We start from the raw sequence: 21,072 nt of genomic DNA on the forward strand, positions 1-21,072 counted from the left end.
AAATACACCTGTATTCCTTGTATTTTCTGCATATCCATATCTAGATCAGAAAATCTCTATCTGGTCCAAATTTTGAGTGTTGGCAGAAATAATCTGCAGTTGGTGGCGTGTGTTCTTCACCAGAAGGTGCATGGTATCTGGTCATCTCTTTTTGTGATGTTAGCAACCACTGAAAATCATTTCCTAGATTTATTAATAAAGTTGCAAACTGGTGATATTTTAATTTGGTTGTTCCCTTTAATATATTACCTACTCTATAAACAGAAACTGTCCCTCATTAATAATCTGGACACCATGCAATATAGGTCACATAAGAAAGTCAGGATAAATGCTTGATTTTTTTTAACTTTTCTAAACAAATTCTCAAATTAAGTGCATTTCCAATATCATCCCAAAGTGTCCAGTTTTTCATTTTTCTTTCTTTTTCTTACTTTTACTATGAAATCACTCATATATGCAAATACATATTTGGTATGTTTCAATGTATTATGTTTATTAACCTTGTTGTTACTCAATTATCACTGCTTTAAAAATCCTCTATGGTCGGCCTTTTCATAGCCTCCCCCTCAACCCTGGCAGCCACTCTTCTTTTTAGCAATCTCTGTAGTTTTACTTATTTTCAGATCTCAAACAACTGGAATCATACAGTGTGTAGTTTTTTCAGATTGGCTTCTTGCACTCAGTAAAATGCACATATGATTCCTCATGGTTTAATAACCCATTTCTTCTTAGCACTAATACTCCATTGTCTGCATTAAACAGTTTATTAATCTACTCGCCTACTGTTTCTTATGTGAATTTATCAAATTGTGTCTTTCAAGGAATTGCTCCATTTCACCAAGGTTATCAAACCAGTGGGTAGTTGTTCATATGATTCCTTTATTATCCATCCAATGTTCATAGACTCTACAGTGATGCCCTCTTTCATTACTAGTATTAGTAATTTGGGTCCTCTCTAGGTTTGTTGTTGTTGTTGCTTGTACTGGGATTATGTCTCAGGACCTCACCTGAGCCACACCCCAGTCCTTCTTGCTTTAGTTTGTTTTTCAGATAGCGTTCTGCATTTTGCCCAGGGCCAACCTCGAACCACAATCCTCCTACCTATGGCTCCCAAGTAATTGAGATTATAGACATAACCTGTCCAGCCTAATTTTTCTTATTTAGCCTAGCTAGATACCGATTTCATTGATCTTTTCAAAGAACCAGCTTTTGGTTTTGATTTTTTTCTACTGATTTCCTGCTTTCAATTTCAATGGTTTCTGCTCTAATTCTCAGTGTTTCTTTTCTTCTGTTTGCTTTGGATTTAAGTTGCTCTTCTTGCTTCCTATGGTAGAAACTTAGCTAGTTGATCTTTCTTCTTTTTTAATATGTACAATCAATGCTACAAATATCCCTCTAAGCACTACTTCCACTGATTCCCACAAATTTTGGAAAGTTGTACTTTCATTTTCACTTACTTCAAAAGAGTTTTGAATTTTCTTTAAGATTTCTTCTTTTGATCCATGTGTTATTTAGAAGCATGTTATATAATCTCCATGGATCTGGGGATTTTCCAATTATATCTTTCTAATTTAATTCCCAACTTTTTCTACCCCCTTAAGATGGAGCAGGAAAGCTAGGGTTGGATATTTTCCTTACTGCACATGGAAGGCTAGAGCTAACCTGGAGTTCAGTATTTCCCTTCCCCTTGGAAGCAGAAACCCAGAGGTTAGGCTCTGGTTACCAAGTTTCTCCTAAGGGCAGACCTTTGGGTATTATCTCAAAGTGGTTCCTTTCCCCTACCAATGCCAGAAACATGGGGGTATTTTTCCCTGGTATTTACTGTGGGATCCTAATCAAGTTTCTAGAGGTAAATCTCACAATATTGTGGGGAACCTCATATGGCTGGGTCTCCAAACATTTTTAACTCTCAAGTGACCACAGAGCCTCCAACAGTTGGTTGATAACAGTAGTTTTCCTCCCCCAGCACTGGTTCCCACAGCAGTTTCCATTCACGAGTCTCTGCTCTGGTAGTGGTATATCCTTGTGTTCATACCTGTTTCTCCAATCTTGGGGACAACAGTTTGACCTGTGTCCTTTTCAGATCCAAGAAGAACTGCTGATTTTTCAGTTTGTTCTGCTTTTTATTTGTTGTTAGGACAGAGTGGTGAGCTCCAAGTTCCTTACCTGCACAACTAGGAACTGGAAGTCTAACTTCTTTTTAAAAGTCATTCATACTGACGTATAATTTACACAGTAAAATTCATCCTTTTAGGCATACTGCTCTACACATTTTGACAAATGCATAGTCATGTAACCACCATCACAATGAAGATATATAACATTTCTAACATCCCCCCAAATTCCTTCACCTTTTTATAGCCAATCCACTCCCCTTGCCACAGGCCCTGGCAAGTACTAAGTCTATAGTTCTGCCTTTTCCAGAATGTTATATAACAGAATCCAAAAAAGTACGGCGATGGCGCTGCCAGGCACTGTGGCACACACTTAGAATCCCACAAGCTCAAGGCCAGCCTGTGTTACATAGTGAGACCCTGCCTAGGAAAAAACAATCTGGAGCCTTTCCAGTTCAGCATTTTTTACTCCTGGCATGAGTTTGAGATTCATTCATGTTATTGAATGTATCTGCATAGTTTAATTTTATTGCTAAGCAGTATTCCATTGTATAGTCTGAATCCAGGACCTCATACACACAAGCTAGGCAAGTGCTCTACCACTCAGCTACATTCCCAGTCCTCCACTCTATGGCTGTACCATAATTTGTTCATCCATTAACCAAAGGAAGGACAACAGCAATATTCCCAGTTTTTGGCAGTTAGGAATAAAGTCTCAATAATGGCCATGTGTAGGTTCTTGTTTGGACATATGTCTTCATTTTCTTTTTGGATAAATATTTAGAAGTGTGGTAAGTGGAAGTTTAATTTTATAAGATGTCACCACACCATTTCCCATAGTGGCTACACTTGTAGCATTTACACCACAAGCTGCATTTCAGCGACACAGACTTGACAGTGGCTGGTGCTGTTGGCTTCGCTTGCTTTGCTTTTCACGTAAACCATTCTAAAAGATTCACAGTGCCATTTCATCAAGGATTTAATTTGCATTTCTCTAATAACTAAAGATTTTCTTCTAAAAGCTTTGCAGTTTTAGGTTTTACCTATAGGTCTATAGGTAAAACCATTTCATGTTAATTTTTATATATAGTGTGAGATATGGGTTGAGGTTTAATTTTTTACATATGGTTGTTCAACTGTTCCTGAACCATTTGTTGAAAAAAATGTCCTTTCTCCACTGAACTGCCTTTGCCCCTTTGCAGAAAATCAATAGTTCATACATGTGGGTCTAATTCTAGACTCTTGTCTCTTGATCTATGGGTCTCTTCTTTTGCCAATGCCACACTGCCCTGACAGCTGTGGCTTTACAGTAAGTGAGGAATGAAATAGGGTAAGTTCTCAAATTTGTTACTCCTTTCAAAGTGATTTTAGATATTCTAGTTTGTTTATTTTTCATATGAATTTTAATGAACTTGACAATTTCTACAAAAGGTCATCTGGAACTTTTGAGGTTGTATTCAATTTACAGGTGATTTTGGAGGGAACTGACATCTCAATATTGAGTTTGACAATCCATGAACACAGACTTGTCTCCACTTATTTAGGTCTTCTAGACTTCTCTCTTTACTATCTGTAGTTTTTAACATATAAAACTGGCATTTTTTTTTAGATTATCCCTAAGTATTTCATGGTTTTTTTATAATGGATTGGCAATGTTAATATTTTATTGTTGTTATATATAGCTATATTTTAGAAAAATACAATACCTATTATTAATAAAGTAAAATAATTATTCTGCCTGGAGTTTAAATACAGCTACAGATAGGAGTCATTTAAAAACTACTTTTGGGACTGGAGATACAGTTCAAGCAGCAAAGCACCTGCTTTGCAAGTGTGAATCCCTGAGTTCAAACCCCAGACCCACCAAAAAAAAAAATACTTTAGAGCAAGCACAGTGGTTCATGCCTATAATCCCAGCTACTATCACAGTATAAGGCTAGTCCAGGCGAAAAGTTAGTGAGACCCCCCCCATCCCAAAAAACAAGCCAGGCATGGTGTGACACATCTATAATCCCAGTTATACAGAAGGCATATATAGAAGGATCATATGTAAGGTTGGCCCAGACAAAACAAGACCCTATCTGAAAAATAATCAAAGCAAAAAGGTCATGGCTTAAGTGGTAGAGTACCTGCCTGGCAAGCACAAGGCCCTGAGTTCAAACCCCATCACAGGAAAAAAAAAAAGCTACTTCAATTTCCACTCAAGAAGAGTAGTTTCTCACCTAATATGGTCCATCCGAACCTATTCTGCATGTACAGACCTGGTTAATGTTATGACTTTGGTAAGAAAAGTTACCTTTCCTTGGTAACTGATGAGAATATCTAAAAAATGATGTTTCCTTTTTTTAAAAAATATACTTTCTATAACTTTACTAGGCATAACTACATTTACCTAACTAGTCCTTATTTTACTTTTTTAACAATCTTCTCAGGTAAGAACTATTACTGTGTTTATTTCATAAACACAGGTGAGGAAACTGAGGTTCAGTGTGATTAAATAGAATTACCCACAGTGTAAAGCTATTTGGAACTGTCCCAATGAATACCCCCTGTACAATGAATATATCCTAATAAAAATGGGAATTAAAAAAAGAAAAGAATTACTAAAATAACAAAACAAGCATGTGGCAAAACAAGATTTAACTTCAGGTCTAATGCCAATGATGTTCTCTGCCTTGTTAGGCCACTTTGGCTAAATCAAATAGTATCTATGGATTCCCAAAAGAAAATCCCATAGCTCAAATCTCTCTGACCCTCCACATCAGTTTAAACTGTAAACATCTCATGTTCACTTAAACTGGTGCTTGAACAAAGCTAAATAGAGCTTAGGATACTTTTAAATCCCCAAAACATACCTGTTAACCCAAATGCTTGAATTAAATTTTGAGTTCTCTGGTAAGCAAGTTGAAATGACTATATTTTCTCATATTTCTCTATGAACACATTTTTATCCCACTTTTTCCTTCCAATAGAGATGCGCTACTTGGGAAGTTGGTAGCAATTTAAAAAATGAGATTCCGCATAGGAGGAAGCTCACTCCTGAGCTTAGATGAACGTGGCATGGGTACATTAGTTCTGAAGGAAGCCACTGCAGGGGGTCCTATGGTAGCCCTATACTTACTCTGAACAGTGCCTCGCACACTGAAGGAGAGACTGACCTTAAGAAAAACAGAACTATTGTAACTCAAAAAAACCTTTTATGTGAAACTGCTTTCCTGAATCACTTGGCAGAAGATAACTAAAAGGCAACCTTAAATTTACCATTTCCTAACAATAAGTGAAAGTTCTAAATAAAGCAGCACTGTTACCTGGAACAGCACTTTTAGGATTATTTACCTGCAACATTCCAAATTCCAAGAAAATGATTCTTTTTTTTCTTCTGTAGCAATTATGGTACAAGAAATCTTGACAGCAGAGCAAGAAGCAAAGCCTTGCTCTTTTTAAATAGCCTCAGGCAACTGCCATGTTAAGAGGTCTGCAAAATTCTGAACTCAGGGCAGAATTATCTGATTACCTAAGAGCCCTGGGGCATGCTTATAAATGAAATTTTATAAATCTAAATTATAAATAGAATCAGGAACAACAGGGGGAAATCAGCTCCCAAAAAACTGAATGCTATTTCAGATCCTGAGGGTTGCCACACTCTGGGCAAAATGGGTTTTAGACAGGCAAAGGGTTCTCGAAGGAAAATGATCTACCACTGATCTCTGACATAGCTATTTGGATGTTGGTTGAGCAATTCCAATAACCTCTACTGGTACAAGGGAAAGACCTAACCAAGACCCAAACTGGATAGGACTTATCTCAGATAAGCAAAAATGTTTGAGTAATTCATTTTATTGCCCCTCAAAAATTCTAAAGTGCAACCAAAACATATGGCCTATTGAAATGGCCTCTCCTGTAGACCTCAGGATGGATAAGAATAGCTTAGTAAGTTTGAAGCATGAGAGAAATTAGATAAGGGTCTGATATATATTTATGCACATTCCTAGTGTTTCATATTGCACCCAGGCTTTTATAAAAAATACAGAATTGTGAGCTGGAGGCATGGCTCAAGTACTAGAACACCTGCTTAGCAAGCATGAGGCCTTGCACTGAAGTTCCAGTACAGTCAAAAAAACTGTTAAAAGATACAACAGTTGACTTCAAAAATTCCAAAAGCAAAAATCAATGTACAAGAACAAGCCTAATGAAAATATTCCAACACAGAAAAAAATCCCTAAACAAAACAGAAAACTGAGTATTATTGAGTCTAGAAGGTTTTAAGTAGAAAAGTCATGAGAAATTTTTAATAAATTCATTCAGCAAACATTTACTTACTGACTTCCTCCAGTGTGTCACAAAGCTTACATTAAGGATCATGTAACTCACTCTCAGATATCCCTCTACTTACTTAGATCTTTTTGACAACCATTTGCTCAAGATCATGTTATTAATTACTGCAAAAGCCAGGCCTCAAATTCAAGATCCCTACCTTTTTGAAAGACTAGGGCTTTGTTTACATAATGCTTTCAAGAAAACAGAATAATAATAACAATTTGCCTGACTCCTGAGGACACTGAGACTCACAGCAATTTAATTTAGATGTCAAGGCTATACTGCTTTCCCTGTCTACTTTATTCGTACGGCCTACCATTTTCAGCAGTTCCAAACGAATGAGACTGTAGTTAGTTGTTTTAGCTATTTATATCAAGATAATGAATCCAAGGCTATCAATTCAGTCTTTACAAGAGACTTGCTATTTGTCATCACATATATTTAAAGCAAACAAATCATCAGTGTAAATCTGCCTTCATAGAAAAAAACAAAAGGCACAAAAACTGTTTGGCTCGAGATACTACCTTCAAACTGACAAAAGACATAAAGTATTTATCTCCATACCTGACCTTGGGATTTGGCAGAGTCACACAGCCAAGAGTCATTGGGAAACTTCCCAATGAATTGAAAGGTGGAACTCTCCTCTCAATTAAGTGAAGTTTCAGGCTATAGAAACTCGAAAAAAAAATTTTCATTCCCAGGCTTGCTCACCCACAAATGCTAACATTCCACATTGACAACCTACTGGACTTTGTTTCCACTTTCAGCAAAGAGGGTATGGCTCAAACTACTGGTCTGTCCCAGTGGGATAAATCCAATGGGAATCTTACTGAAGGCAGCCTGAGGGAACAAAAAGAAGAGAAAGTTTTCTTGTTAGGTTCAGAAAATCAGGCCTAATGGAGAAGCACATGTATGACCCCCATAACAAAGTAACTAGCCCTGCACCTGCCTCCCCACTCCCCTTCCCACATCCCTAGATCAGTAATGAAATACTACCAAGTGAGCAGTTTCTAAAACAGTCAGTGAAAATACAGTGACTTGGAGTTTGGAAGAAACATTTGCATACACATTAATGGTAACTGCTTGAAAGAAGTTTGATTAAGGTAATGAGGGTCTCAGTGCTATTGGACCAGTGCACTAGCATGACAGGGACTACATTATGCTACCGCACTAGTTGAAAAATCTGCAGATGCAATTCAATTAAAAATATCTATTTGTATACCGACCAATGACAGGTACAAGTGTTTATAAACTACCTTGAGCACAAATAGGTCAAAGAGAATATAAGCAAGTTGACGGCAGATGGTAATGACACAGCAATTGATTTAAATACCACAAATAATATAAGTGTGTGTGTGTGTGTGTATGTGTGTGTGTGTATGTGCATATATACATACACAATTAGCCTGAGTTTTTGTTTGGTTTTTTGTGGGGGAGTTAGCAGTACTAGGGACTGAACCCATAGAAGGCATGCCCCCATCCACATAGTTTGTATTTTATAAACTGTTATTAAAAATTGCTGGATACCCTGGATTAGCAATACAGAAAGCCTGTCATGGGTTTATTACATGTTCTATGACAGAGACAGCAGAACTGTCTTTTCTAAAATCTGATCCTTTCACAACTTAGGCTTGCTTTAAAATAAAACATGGGGGCCAGGTGTGGTGGTGAACACCTGTTATCCCACCTCCTCCAGAGACTTAGACAGGAGAATTATAAGTTTGGGGCCAGTCTGGACTACATAGCAAGACCCTACCTCAAAATAAAAAAAAAAGTGATTAAAAAAAAAAAAAAAAGGCTAGAGACATAGCCCAATTGGTACAGCACTTGCCTAGCATATGCAACACTATGGGTTCAAATCCAGTACCGAAAAAGCCCCCCATACAGATATACATAAAACATGGGAGAATAGGTTAAAAAAAGTAAAGAGTAATAAAAAGAATAGAAAAGTAAAAAATTAAAGTGAAATTATTCTGCTTTGGAAGCTCACCTCATCTGTTCTTCGAAGAACTCCAGTAACAACCTACAAATATAAAAATGAAATTATTATAAACAACATGTATTTCCTTTTCCATAAAAAATTGGATTCCATTTTCATGGACCATAAACTTATTCATTTTCTTCCTAGAAACTATGTCAAATGATGTATTAGATCTTAAAATACCACATTCTCAAATACAATCAGGGCTACATTGGATTTTATTCTTGACCTAGAATCAATAATAAAGGCTAAGAGAAAATAATTATTAAAAATCTGTATCTTATTGGCAGATTTATGTTTTAAGTTCTATAAAACATAACCTTACTAATGTCTATGCTTTAAGTTCTATAGAAATGTGTTCTACATCAATTTTACAGAAGAGCCTACATTACTGCTGTGAAGTATGCACACAGGGAAAAAAATACCTGCTATACTCAGAGAAATCGCACTTAATAAATGTTTCTTACAGGAAAACGAGGAAGATATTATTTTTATAAAATTATGAAAAATACCTGAAAAAGTAATTTCTCATAATTCCACCATGCTAGGTAACCAGTACCAATCAGTCATTCACATTTTGATGTGTTTTCCACTAATCCTTTTTTGTAAGTCAATGCCTATTTTAATGACTGCAAATATACGGAATACGTAATTCACTGGCCTTCCTTAAAACTGTTTTGTAAAGACTGACACAAATCTCCCTTCATCTTCTCCCGCTTCACTGAGTTTCAGGATTAAATGGGGCTGTCAAGGGGTCTATTTCATTCTTTGTAGGAATGGTATCAGAACCTTTCACACTTTATTAAAACACCATAAAAACAATTACAAGATCATTAGCACAGCCTTTTTAAAAGAAGCTTACTAAGGCTCATGTCAGTGCCAAGTCAAACACTGTTGTTAGCTTCTGATCCCTGCACACTGATGACGCCACCAAAAAGTGAAGAAAAGCAATCAGAAATGAGGTGTGGATATGAAGTATAGTGAATAGGATGGGGTAACTTGAGCATCAGGCAAAATCACTGGGCACTTCAGAGATTTCCAGCAGTCTACTATAAGGAAGAGCACACACAGGACAATATACCTACCATCTTATTGAACCAAAGTAAGCAGCAAAGATATGTCATGTCATTTTTTAAATTAATAAACTATTTTTAGGGCAGTTTTAAGTTCACAGCAGAATTATGAGGAAAGTGCATCAATGTGCCATACACCCTGCCCATTATCAACATCCCCCACAAAGTGGTACATTTATTACAACTGATGACCCTATATCAACACATCCTTACCACCCAAGCTCCACCCTTTACATTTGGGTTCACTCTGTGTTGTACTTTCTATGGTCTTTTGACAAACATATGATGACATGCATCCATCATTATAGTATAATTCAGAGTATTCTCACTGCCCTAAAAATTCTGTGCCCTGCCTATCAGTCCCTCCCTTCTCCAAACCTTTGGCTACCACTGATCCTTTTATTATCTCTTACACTTTTTGCCTTTCCCAAATGCCAAATACTTGGAATCATTCAGTGTGTAATCTTTTCCTATTGGCTTCTTTCACTTAGCATTTATGCTTCCTCTATCTTCTGACAGCTTGTTAGTTCAATTCTCTTAGTGCTCAATATATTCCATTGTCTGAAGGTACCACATTTTATTTATCCATTCACCTACTGAAGGATATCTTAGCTGCTTCCAAGTTTTGGCAATTAGGAATAAAGATGCTATGAACATCCATATGCAGGTTTTTCTGTGAACATAAGTTTTCCAACTCCTTTGTCAAGTAAGTACTAAGGCGTATTGTAGCAGGGTGGAGGGCCAAAAAAAAAAAAAAAAAGAAAGAAAGAAACAAGCAAGTCTGTGTTCTGATAATATAGCAGAGGGTAGGTAATGGCATAACAGAGAAATAAAACTGGTTAATTTTGCCTATTATCAGGTGTATGGTGGTATCTCACCAAGGATATGTAATTTTAAAACACAGGGAGGACTGAGGATTTAGTTCAGTGGTAGAGTGCTTGTCTAGCATACGTAAGGCTCTCAGTTTGATCCCCAGCACTGCAAAAAAAAACCCAGGTAAATGCCTGAACATGTAGTCCCTCTTCCTATAAACACAGGATGAAGAAACAACATTACATATGATAGAAATAATGTGAAAATTGACAGATAGATGCATTTTCTTGAAAGGAATCTAAGTTTCTTGGTAAGAATTATTCCTCATAATTGAAACTATGATTCCATTACAAATAGGGCTACTTCATAAGAGTCTTCAAAACATAACTTATTCTACCCACTACCATTTTGTCTCCTGTTTTATTCAATTTTATCAAACAAATTTGATCATATGTAAGCCCTTTTTTGTACTGGGTAGAGGGTTTGCAAAAACAATGAAATAGAAGTGAATGAGATATTAGTTTGAGAGCAATAGTCCTAAAATAATATTATAAAGAAATAATTCCCTCAAATTGTATGTATTTACATTATTGTTCTATAATCTAATTTCCACTTTTCTCACCTTCAAAATGGCCTCAAAGAGAAAAAGTCATACCTCCTGCAGTGTCCCATCTCCTCCAGCAACAATGATCACATCTGTGCTTTCCATCAGTTCCAGGAGTTTCTTGGCTTGTCCCTCATAATCTGTCTGAAATACAAAGGAAGTTTTTGGTAAATCTGTAATCCTAGGGCCAAAGGTCAAAGGTTTAAAAATGTGGGAAAGTTTTACATGGATCTCTCTCAACTTTACATAATTGGTAGACATGAATAAACAAACAGCTATCAAAGCAATTATGTATATTTTTTCCAATAGTTTTATACTTTTATAAATCAGTCAAAAGGGACTTCAGAGACTCTCTAGTTAGCTCCTTACTTTAAAGATAAAATTTGAACCTAATAATTTGCCTCAGTTACATAACTAGTCAATGGATTCATTTCCAGTCCAGTGCAGATTCCATTATATCATTTACACATTGCTCTTCAACTGAAGGCAGGAAGTGTTTAGTGTTTATGCAAATAGGGAGACACAGACGTAATGAAAGAAGCTCAGATTTCAGAGCCCAAAAGACCTACATTACATCCCAACTCTGCTACTTTTTATCTGAATAGCCTTAAACTCGCTGGATTTTAATTTCCTATCAAGGCAATTATGTGTTGTGGGAGGGGTAATCATAGCTTCCTTGTGCTAGTGTTACAAATAGAATGTAAAGAAAGTGGAAAGGTAAATGTTCATAATTGGTACTATACTAAATAATTATTGTTGCTTTGCTATAATTGTACATAAATAAATACAATTGTGATTCAAAGTAATCACAAAAGAACACTTAGGCCTTACATTCATTTAAATAAACCATTTCAGCCATCAATGATATATGTACCTCTAAAGACTAACACTAAATTTTCAAAAGCATAATGCCACTATCACCGCAATGGGAAATAATTTCTCCAATTGAAAGTACACTAGACATACTAATAGGCAAAAGCTGAACATTCAAATTTTAGATGGGCTAAAGCTCCTATATAGCGTAATAAAAAATATTTGGTCTTTGTCCCTTGTTCCTGGCACAGAGTTACCAAAAACCCTACAGCTTCCCAAGTGAACAAAGTGCCTTTTTTTTCTTTTAATGCGGTGGGTTTGAACTCAGGGCCTCACACTTGCCAGGCAGGCACTCTACCAGCTGAGCCACTCCATCAGCCTGAGAGGTGTCTTCTGTCATTCATAGCAAGCCTCTCACAACCATACCATCCTGTATGCTACAGAGGGGACTCTTGGTAGGTCTTTGGATTGCTTCGAGATTGGGCTGGTTATTGAAAGGTAAAGAAGGTGACTGTAGGGTTGGAACTTTTAGCCCTGCCCCCTGGCCTCTAGGAAGGGAGAAGGACCTCAGATTGAGCTCGTTCATCAATGACCAATAATTTAATCAATCATGCCTACTTAATAAAACCTCCACAAAAGCCCATAAACAGCAGAGTTTGGAACACATCCAGGTGTGTTGAGGGTGGCACACCCATAGAAGACATGGAAGCTTTGTGCCTCTGCCTCCATACCTTGCTACTTATTACATCTTTCCATTTGAGTGTTCCTCAGTTGTGGCCTATATATAAAACAAACCAGTAAACCTAAGTAAGGTGTTTTCTTCCATTGCCACTTAGTCAACATGACATTTATTCACAGTTAATTAATCAGAGGAAAAAAGAGTAAGAGGTACTTATACTGCTTTTGCTGAAAATCACGGACTCCTTACCCAGGTCCATGAATTAACTAGTAGCAAGAGAAAAAAAGCTTGACATTACTGCCTCCATTTTGGGTGTGTCTTTGCTTTAAGCCATTCTCTGCAGTCACCTTAGTCACCATGGGGTCCAGGAAGGTCGGGAGTGATAAATAAAATCTTTACAACAAGGGACCAAAGCTACTTCTAAGAAATAGCAGAGCCTTGCACCCACACCCCAACACACACACCAAATGAGGACAATTGCCTATAATGAGGCTGCACCCTGGAGCAGGAGTAATCATCTCATGGGAACCAGTGATCACAGATAATGACTTCTCTGGAAACCTCAGAGAACCAGAATTGAGATAAATCTCAATTAGGCCACACTTTGACCAGGACTCCTTAACTATGCATACCTTTCATCCCTGTCCCAACTCTTTGTCTACTTAAACTTATGTCTGAACCCCAGAGATGGCTGAAGATGGGCTAAAGTGCTTACTTTCCTTTTTCCTATGGCTGCTTATGCTGTGTAAATCTCTGTTCTCTGACCTTCACCATTACTGTCTCTTTATTTGGTGTATAGGGCGAGTGGCCAATCCTGACCTGTAAAGTCCCAGGATTTTGGGCCTATAGCCTTAAAACTCTGGTTTTGGGCTAGGATACAGTTCAGTGGTAGAGCACTTGCCTAGCATATGTGAGACCCTGGGTTTAATCCCAGCGCCAAAAAACAAAACAAAACAAAAAACCCTCCAGTTCCAGTTTCAAAAGGAGGTTCCTAAAATGTCAGCATTTAATTTTATGATGAATAGTTCTATTTTTATTCTAAAAAGAAAATGACTGGCTTTATAATTACACTTTGCCAACATTTGATTTAAAAAAAATAATAAATTTATCCCAGCTAGTGAATACAGAATTTTTAAACCTGTTGAAATTACCATAAGAAGAGGACTAAGGTAGAAAGGAGAAAAATGGAGGCGATGAGCCAATTTGGGATATAATACAAATACACATGGAAATTTCATAAACCCTATGTATAGATATCTTAAACAAACAAAAATATCTTTTTTCAAAACAAAGGACAGGAAGGTAAAAACAGGTCTTGTCTGCAGGTTGGTAACTGTGGGAGGAGGGAGGATAAAAGGCACAGGTGTAAGAGGGTGAATATGGCAAATATTATGTACTCATGTATGAAATGCAAAATGAGACCTGTTGAAACTATTCTAAAAACAGGGGGCAGGGGATGATAAAGGAGAATGCTGGAGGGGGTGAATTTAACTAAGGTATATTGTAAGCACTTTTGTAAATGTCACATTGTACCCCCAGTACAACAATAATATGATAATTAAGAGAATTAAGAGACAAAAAAAAAAATCTCAGTTTCTCAGAAGGTGGAGACTGGTAGGACTGCAATTCAAGGCCAACCTGGGCAAAAAATTAGGGAGAACTGATCTAAACCAATAATTTTGACATGGTGGTGCACATCTGTAATCCCAGCTACATGTGAAGCAGAGGTAGAAGGATTGTTTTACCTTGAGCAAAAACACAAGATCCTACCTGAAAAATAACTTAAAGCAAAAAAAAGGGCTGTGGTGCATGGCTCAACTGGTAGAGCATCTTGCCTTGCAAGTGTGATACCCTAAACTCAAGCCCCCAGTACCACTCCCCCAAAAAAAGACAGACATCAATCTTTATTAAAAAGAGGTTTTTGAACTCCCAGAAATAGGTACTCCTTAGTAATCAGCATGGGTTTGCTAAGATCCTCATTTCCTTCTTTGTCAAATTACTAGATCAGTAGGTATCAGGAGTTATAGACATCTTGGTTAGTCTTTAGCAAGACTCCAGGCAAGTTATGTGATGACATCCCTGTGGACAAGTTGAAGAGATGCAGAAACAACTAGTAGATGGGTAGATACCAACTCAATTTCTGTGTTCAAAGCGTGATATGCAATGCGCTAATGTCAAATTACTGGAAGATTCCTAGGGACATTCCATCAGGGCTTTTGCCTTCAGTCTTTCCCTTCACAACATCATAAGCAATAGGGATGAAAGGTAATTTACAGAATGCATACATAATAAAAAACTGACAATCTTGCCCTTGTTGCTGCTCCATCCTTGGCTTCTCTCTTTCTCTCCCTTTGCTTATTCCATTCCAACCACAATGGCTCCTCACTGTTACTCACACATGCCATGTGTACTCTGGCCTCTAAGCCTCTGCATTTGCAGGATCTTTGGCCTGGATTCTCTTTCCTCAAGCATCTCATGACTCACAAATGTCATTTTATCAGCTCAGTCTTCCACAAACACATGAACTAAAATGACACCCATTAATTTGCTGTCTCTTTACCCTACTTTATCTTTCTTCTTAACACTCATCAGCATCTAACAAATCATGTGTATATTTGTTTCTTGTCTGTGCCCCTTCCTTTGAAGTCTTAAAAGAAGTTTCTTAAGAACAAATAGGAAGTTTGTTTCGTTCAGAATATATTCCTAATACCTAGAAGGGAGCTCATAGTAGGCATTCATATATAGATCAACAGTTCTATCTAACTACACATTATAATCACTGGGAATGGGTGGCTAGATAAATGAATAAATGAATTTGTCCTGTAAATACAGACACACAGATCCCATTCCATATCAGAGAGTGACACCTGGGCACAGGTTATGTTTTAAAGCTCCCAGGTAACTTAATATTCAGATGGAGTTAAGACCCACTGACCTATGTGTAAAAACATACAGGGAAGCATTTCTTCTTAAAATAAGGAAGACTATCCTAATAATGCTATCCTAGGATGAGCAGGTTGGCAAGTAAAAGGCTAAAAACAATGCCTGAGCGCTAGCAGACTTTAGTGTGAACCCTGGCTCTGTCACTATCAGTTGTGTAATTGGGCAGGTTTCTACAAGTTTGCATTCTCAATGTCCTTATTCATAAAATAACATCCAACTTCACTGAGCTTTGTGTGGTTTAAATAAAATCACCTATGTGAAATACTCTATTTCAGCAAAATGATAGAGTAGATTCCCTGACATTGAAAATTAAAGCTAGACAGTAAAATAATACAAACATCTTTAATGCATCAATAAACTAGAATAGAGCAGGAAGTACTAAATTCAAAACAAGCAGCTAACCTGTAAGTGCCTTAAGGGCATCTACTTAACCAGATGGATTGAATGTTATTCTCAGTTTCACTAGGTTCTAGGAAAAGGAAACAACAACCTCAGGACCTGCTCAAGATTGGTGAGTCTAATAGGAAACCACACACAACCATAAGCCAGTACCCAAAAGGCTACATGCTGTTTTTAAAAGTACTTTAAAAACAAAGTTGACCTACACCTACTCCTATTCCCACCCCAGGAGACTGAAAGAAAATTTTCTGTTCTGAAATTTGGTACTAAATGAAGGGAGTAAAAACATTCCCTGAGAATCCATGACTTTGAAGCGGCCTTTACACAAGTAAGCAACCCAAATTCACGGTACTTGAGTAATCTGAAAAACTTCCTACTAAAAAAAATTTAAAACAGTTCCCAGGATTTCCTCATATTGTACACTAACAAAGATATAGTATTCCTTCAAGGGTATCTGTGCTCTATTCTACTGTATATAACCTGAGCTTAATAATGACATATGGCCAATGTTCCTCAAAGTCAAATTGAACCACATTGTCTTAATAAAAAACCAACCTTTTACTCTTCAGAAATGTGAGGGGCTGAAAAAAAAAAGATTAAAGTTGCCTAAAGAGACTAGAGATGTAGCTTAGGTGGTAGAATACCTGCCAACATGAGGAAGGCCCTGAATTTGATCCCCAACACTACAAATACTACTACTAATAATAATAATAATAATAAATTTTTAAAATAAAGTTGCCTGAAGAGATATGACAACTAAATACAACATGTGCTCCTGGATTGGGTACAGATCAATATAAAAACATTTGTACAACAATGAACTTAACTTGAATAACTTCTACAAATTCAATTATAATACTGTATTGATGTTAATTTATTGATTTTGACAATTATGTAAGAGAATGCCCTTTCTTTTCACAGATACAGATGTTCAGAGGTAAAGAGATACTATTTCTGTAACTTTGACATGATTCAGAGCAATTAATAGCAATATGTATATGCTATATATACGCACACATATACAACTATTAATGTCAAAAGTACATGAAAACATAGTAAAATGCTAACAGTTGGGGTGTTTACGTGACACAGATAAGGGAATATGTATGATTTTATAATTATTTCAAAACAAAATTTAAAAGATAAGATAGGAAACAAGCCCTTCAAAGAGCAGCAGTGTCTATTGAGATGTAAAGAAAACATTAATATTTATATTTCTATTAATGTTTAAATTGCAACTTTTTAAATTTCCATTTCTGAGTATGTAATATACATAATGTAGTAGTAACTGCATATAATTGTTAAGTACCTTAAATTGTAAAAAATTACAAATATATGAGTCACAGGATATTTGAATACGGGCTAGATAGTGTAAGGAGATATTAGAGAATAGTTACTTTTGCTGCAAATGAAAATATCACTGTAGTTATATAGAAAACATCCTTATTTATTAAAACATACATATTGAAGAATTTAGAGGTAAAAAAATGATATGATTTCTGTTATTTTTTCAGGATACCAGCTACCATGTGAAGATGCCTGGTAGAGACTACGTGGGCCAGACAACAGCTGCCTCAATCCAAAGACATGTAACTAAAGCCCTTTCTCAGTCCAGGCAAGACCAACAAAAGAGCATCTTTGAACACAGACTGCTGGCCAACAGGATCATAATCAGAAGTGTAGTGGCTGAGTCAGGGTGTTATGCAGCAATAGATAACTGGTATAAAAATAAGTTTAATTCACAAACAATAAATGTTTATTGATTAAACAGTCCAAAGACAAGAGCAAAAATGGGTCTTTAAAATACTGTTTTCATACCCTTAACAATGATCAGCCAAAACAGAACAAAACAAAAAGGCTGAGAACAAAGGATTGAAAAGTAACCCTAAAAGGTCTGGGGGTACTGCTCAGTGGTAGAGTTCTTGCCTAGCATGCACGAAGTCCAGGGTTCCACTCCCAATACCACACACACACACACACACACACACACACAAATAATAAGCTATACTAGACAAAAGCTAACACAAGTAAGTTAGTAAAAATACTAATAATGCTAGATAAGATAGACTATGGCAAAAGGCAGCATTAGTGCTAAAGAAAGTCACTCTATGACAGGGTCAAAATACAAGAAAAATGAAGTAATTTGAAACTTTAATGTATCTAATAATGTAGTCTCAAGATACAAAAATGGACCAAACTATGTATAGAAATAGACAAATCTACAATTATAATGGGAGAATTCTAACACCCCATTCTTGTTAATTTATAATTAAAGCAGAATAAAAAATCGGGAAGGACACAGAAGATCTGCACCACACAATTAACAGACTTACCTTAATGGACATAAACAGAACTTGATACGCAATAACTGATGCATGTTAATTTTAGACATATATGGAATATTTATGAAAACAGACTACACTCCAGACTATAAGACAAACCTCAATAAACCTTACGATAATAGAATTATATGGACTACATTTTTGTCATGATGTAGTTAAATCAGATATAACAAAAATGATAAATCGAAAAACTTTAGGTCTAGCTGGGCGCTGGTGGCTCATGCCTGTAATCCTAGCCACTTGGGAAGCAGAAATAAGGAGGATCACGGTCAAAGCCAACCTGGGCAAACAGTTCATAAGACCTTATCTCGGAAAAACTGAACACAAAACAGGGATGGTGGAGTGGCTCAAATGGAGGAGCCTGAGTAGCAAACTGAGTTCAAATCCCAGTACCACCCAAAAAAAAAAGAAAGAAAGAAAAACTTTAAAGCTAAAAATTAAAACATGTCTAAATAGCACACAGTTCAAGTAAAACTCATGATGCAAATTAGAAAAGATTTAGAAATTAATGACAATGGAAATACTACATGTCAAAAGTTAAAGGATGCAGCTAAAACAGTAAAGTGAACTTTATCATTTTAAATACAATGCAGTATGAAATAAAGGTAAAAATTAACAGAATAAGCATTAAATTAAAATGTCAGAACAGCACCAAAAAAAGGGAGAAGGTAGGATCAGGGAAATGATAAAAAACAAAAAACAGACTAGAAATTAGTGAAATAAACATGCAAATGAGAAGGTCAAAAAGGCAAAAGCTGGTTCTTTACAAGAACTGACTAAATTGACAAACCTCTTCTAAGACTATTGACAGGAAAAAGATACAGAAGGCAAAAATAAACAACATGAAGAATGAAAATGAACATTACAGATGCTACAGATATATGAAAGTTAAAAAAGAGGACAGTATGAACAACTTGATGCCTACAAATTTGAAAATGTAGATGAAATGAACAAATTCCTTAAAAATTTTATCTTAACAAAATTAAGCCAAAAAGAAATAGAACTTGAATATGTCTAGAACTAGTAAAGAAATTTAATATCCAAATAACATCTCCAACAAACGCTTCAAGGCCCAGATGATTTTACCATGAGTTCCATCAGTTATTGAAGGAACAAATATCAGTCTTACATCCCATTCTAAGTCCTCTGATACCTAGCATTTGGCACATTGCAGGTACTCAAAAATGTTTTCTTCCCCTTTCTCCTATCTACAGAGGCAAAAAATCAGATGACCACATCTCAGACAAGTTAGAAAAGAAGGTTCAACATGCATGGCAAATTATACTAGAGAACCTTCTAACCCCTACGAGTTACCAAAGTGTGTAACTTAGAAATAGGTTAATACCATAAGGATAGTTTTCACCGAATACATGCCTCTATGCACACACCCATCCAAATATCACTTAAATTTCCACAAAATGGAGACTTGAGGTATCTTCTGAGACAGCACAATCCCTTCTAACTCATTTTTGTCTCCTGTACTTCTTACCTAAATCTCACAAATTGTAAGATTTACTGTTTTAAATTCCTCACCACAGACAATTCCTTACCAGAGAGAAAAATGTTTACTTGTTTATGGAACTACCAAGAAATTAAATTATTCAAACTTGAGGATTTTGTATTTTTACGAAAGAATTCTGACAGCTATAAAAATTTTCATCTTCTAAGAGATAATTCCACTTCTGTCTCTCAGATAAAAGATATTGAGGTCTCCATGCACCCATCTAACCCTATTCAGAAAATGAAAAGCTGACAATGTCATGAAAATACAAAACTGCTTTAAGTATTAGAAAAAACACAACACTGATTTCTTTGCTCTTGTCGTAAGTGACAAGCGACTTTTGCTATGAAGAACAGAAGATATATTAGTAGGGATAGCAGCTTGGAAAAAATACTCTAGAATCATTCTCACCTTAATAACAGTCACGTCCATGCCAGATAAATGTAAAATGGGGGCAGCATTTTTTTCAAATAGAGTCCTTGCTTTGCTGTAGACAAAGTGAAAAAATACAATTATTTAACATAAGTTCTCAAGTGGAAGAATAAAAAACCCAACCATCTTCTCTAGAGCAGAATAAGACAGAATGTGGAATATGGGTTTCCTTTCTTTGTTCAAATCCAAGAAGTTTAAAAGCGAGTAATGAGTTACTACAGATAGAAAAACAAGTTTGCCTCTTGTGTAATGTAATCAGCTTTCATCCATTTGGGATCTTTTAGCTCACATTTGTGTTCCTGTAGAGGAAGAATGGACAGCAGATGTGGCTCCACTCTGAGTAATCCTAATTCACTCACCTCCTACTTACTGGGTGATAGACAGGTGGAGGAGCTAAGGATACATGACAGAGCAAACAAGACTACTTGTCCTTGTGGAACTTATTTTATATTCTCATGGTATATTCATATACTCCAGTGGAACTTACTTAGATTCTGGTGGAAGGCGTGAAGGACATTTACTAAAACATTATTTATATGGCCCAAGAAAACAGAAAGAACAATACAGAATATTTTTCAAGTCAGTGAACACAACCTTTTGGAAAGGGATACATCATTTTTAACAATTTCAAATACTAGAAGTATCTCCATATCTTCTGTTTTAAATGTGTGGTGAAATCTCTGGGGACAGGCAAACTTCTCCATGATGGCAGAATCTCTGCCAGGAAAGGAAAAGGCTCAAAATTATCTAGTAACTGTAAATTAATTAATCAGAAGCTGGTCTGAAACTCACAGGCAGAGTTATGCCCTTCTCTGTGTTCTCCTAGGACTTGATACACCCTTCTGTAGCAATTTTCAGTGGATGATGGTTAAAGAGTCCCAAAACTGTCTTCTGAACTAGACTGAAAGCTTTGCAAAAGCAAATAGCAAGCCTTACTAATTCATAAATCCCCTACCTTCTAGGACCTTTGAATGGGATACTTCAAAGGTACTTTCAAGTATCTGATAAATTAAGACACAAATGAATGAATAAATCTGCCCCAAGTGTAGGCAGCCAAATTC

General features: G+C 36.3%; 1 protein-coding gene across 6 annotated transcripts in view; it reads right to left on the minus strand.

The window, feature by feature from the left end:
- Agk (acylglycerol kinase) overlaps window positions 1–21,072 on the minus strand; it is a 93,062-nt gene that overhangs the window by 39,295 nt on the left and 32,695 nt on the right. For all 6 annotated transcript variants that reach the window (XM_074061814.1, XM_020183572.2, XM_074061827.1 and 3 more), the window contains 4 exons: window positions 19,991–20,066; window positions 10,954–11,046; window positions 8,422–8,454; window positions 7,177–7,271 (listed from right to left, as the gene is read on the minus strand). In XM_074061814.1, the coding sequence (XP_073917915.1) occupies window positions 7,177–7,271; window positions 8,422–8,454; window positions 10,954–11,046; window positions 19,991–20,066 (297 nt within the window). The remainder of the gene's footprint in view (window positions 1–7,176; window positions 7,272–8,421; window positions 8,455–10,953; window positions 11,047–19,990; window positions 20,067–21,072) is intronic.

Source organism: Castor canadensis, chromosome 2 (genome assembly GCF_047511655.1).
Source record: "Castor canadensis chromosome 2, mCasCan1.hap1v2, whole genome shotgun sequence".
In the NCBI taxonomy this organism is placed as follows: domain Eukaryota; kingdom Metazoa; phylum Chordata; class Mammalia; order Rodentia; family Castoridae; genus Castor; species Castor canadensis.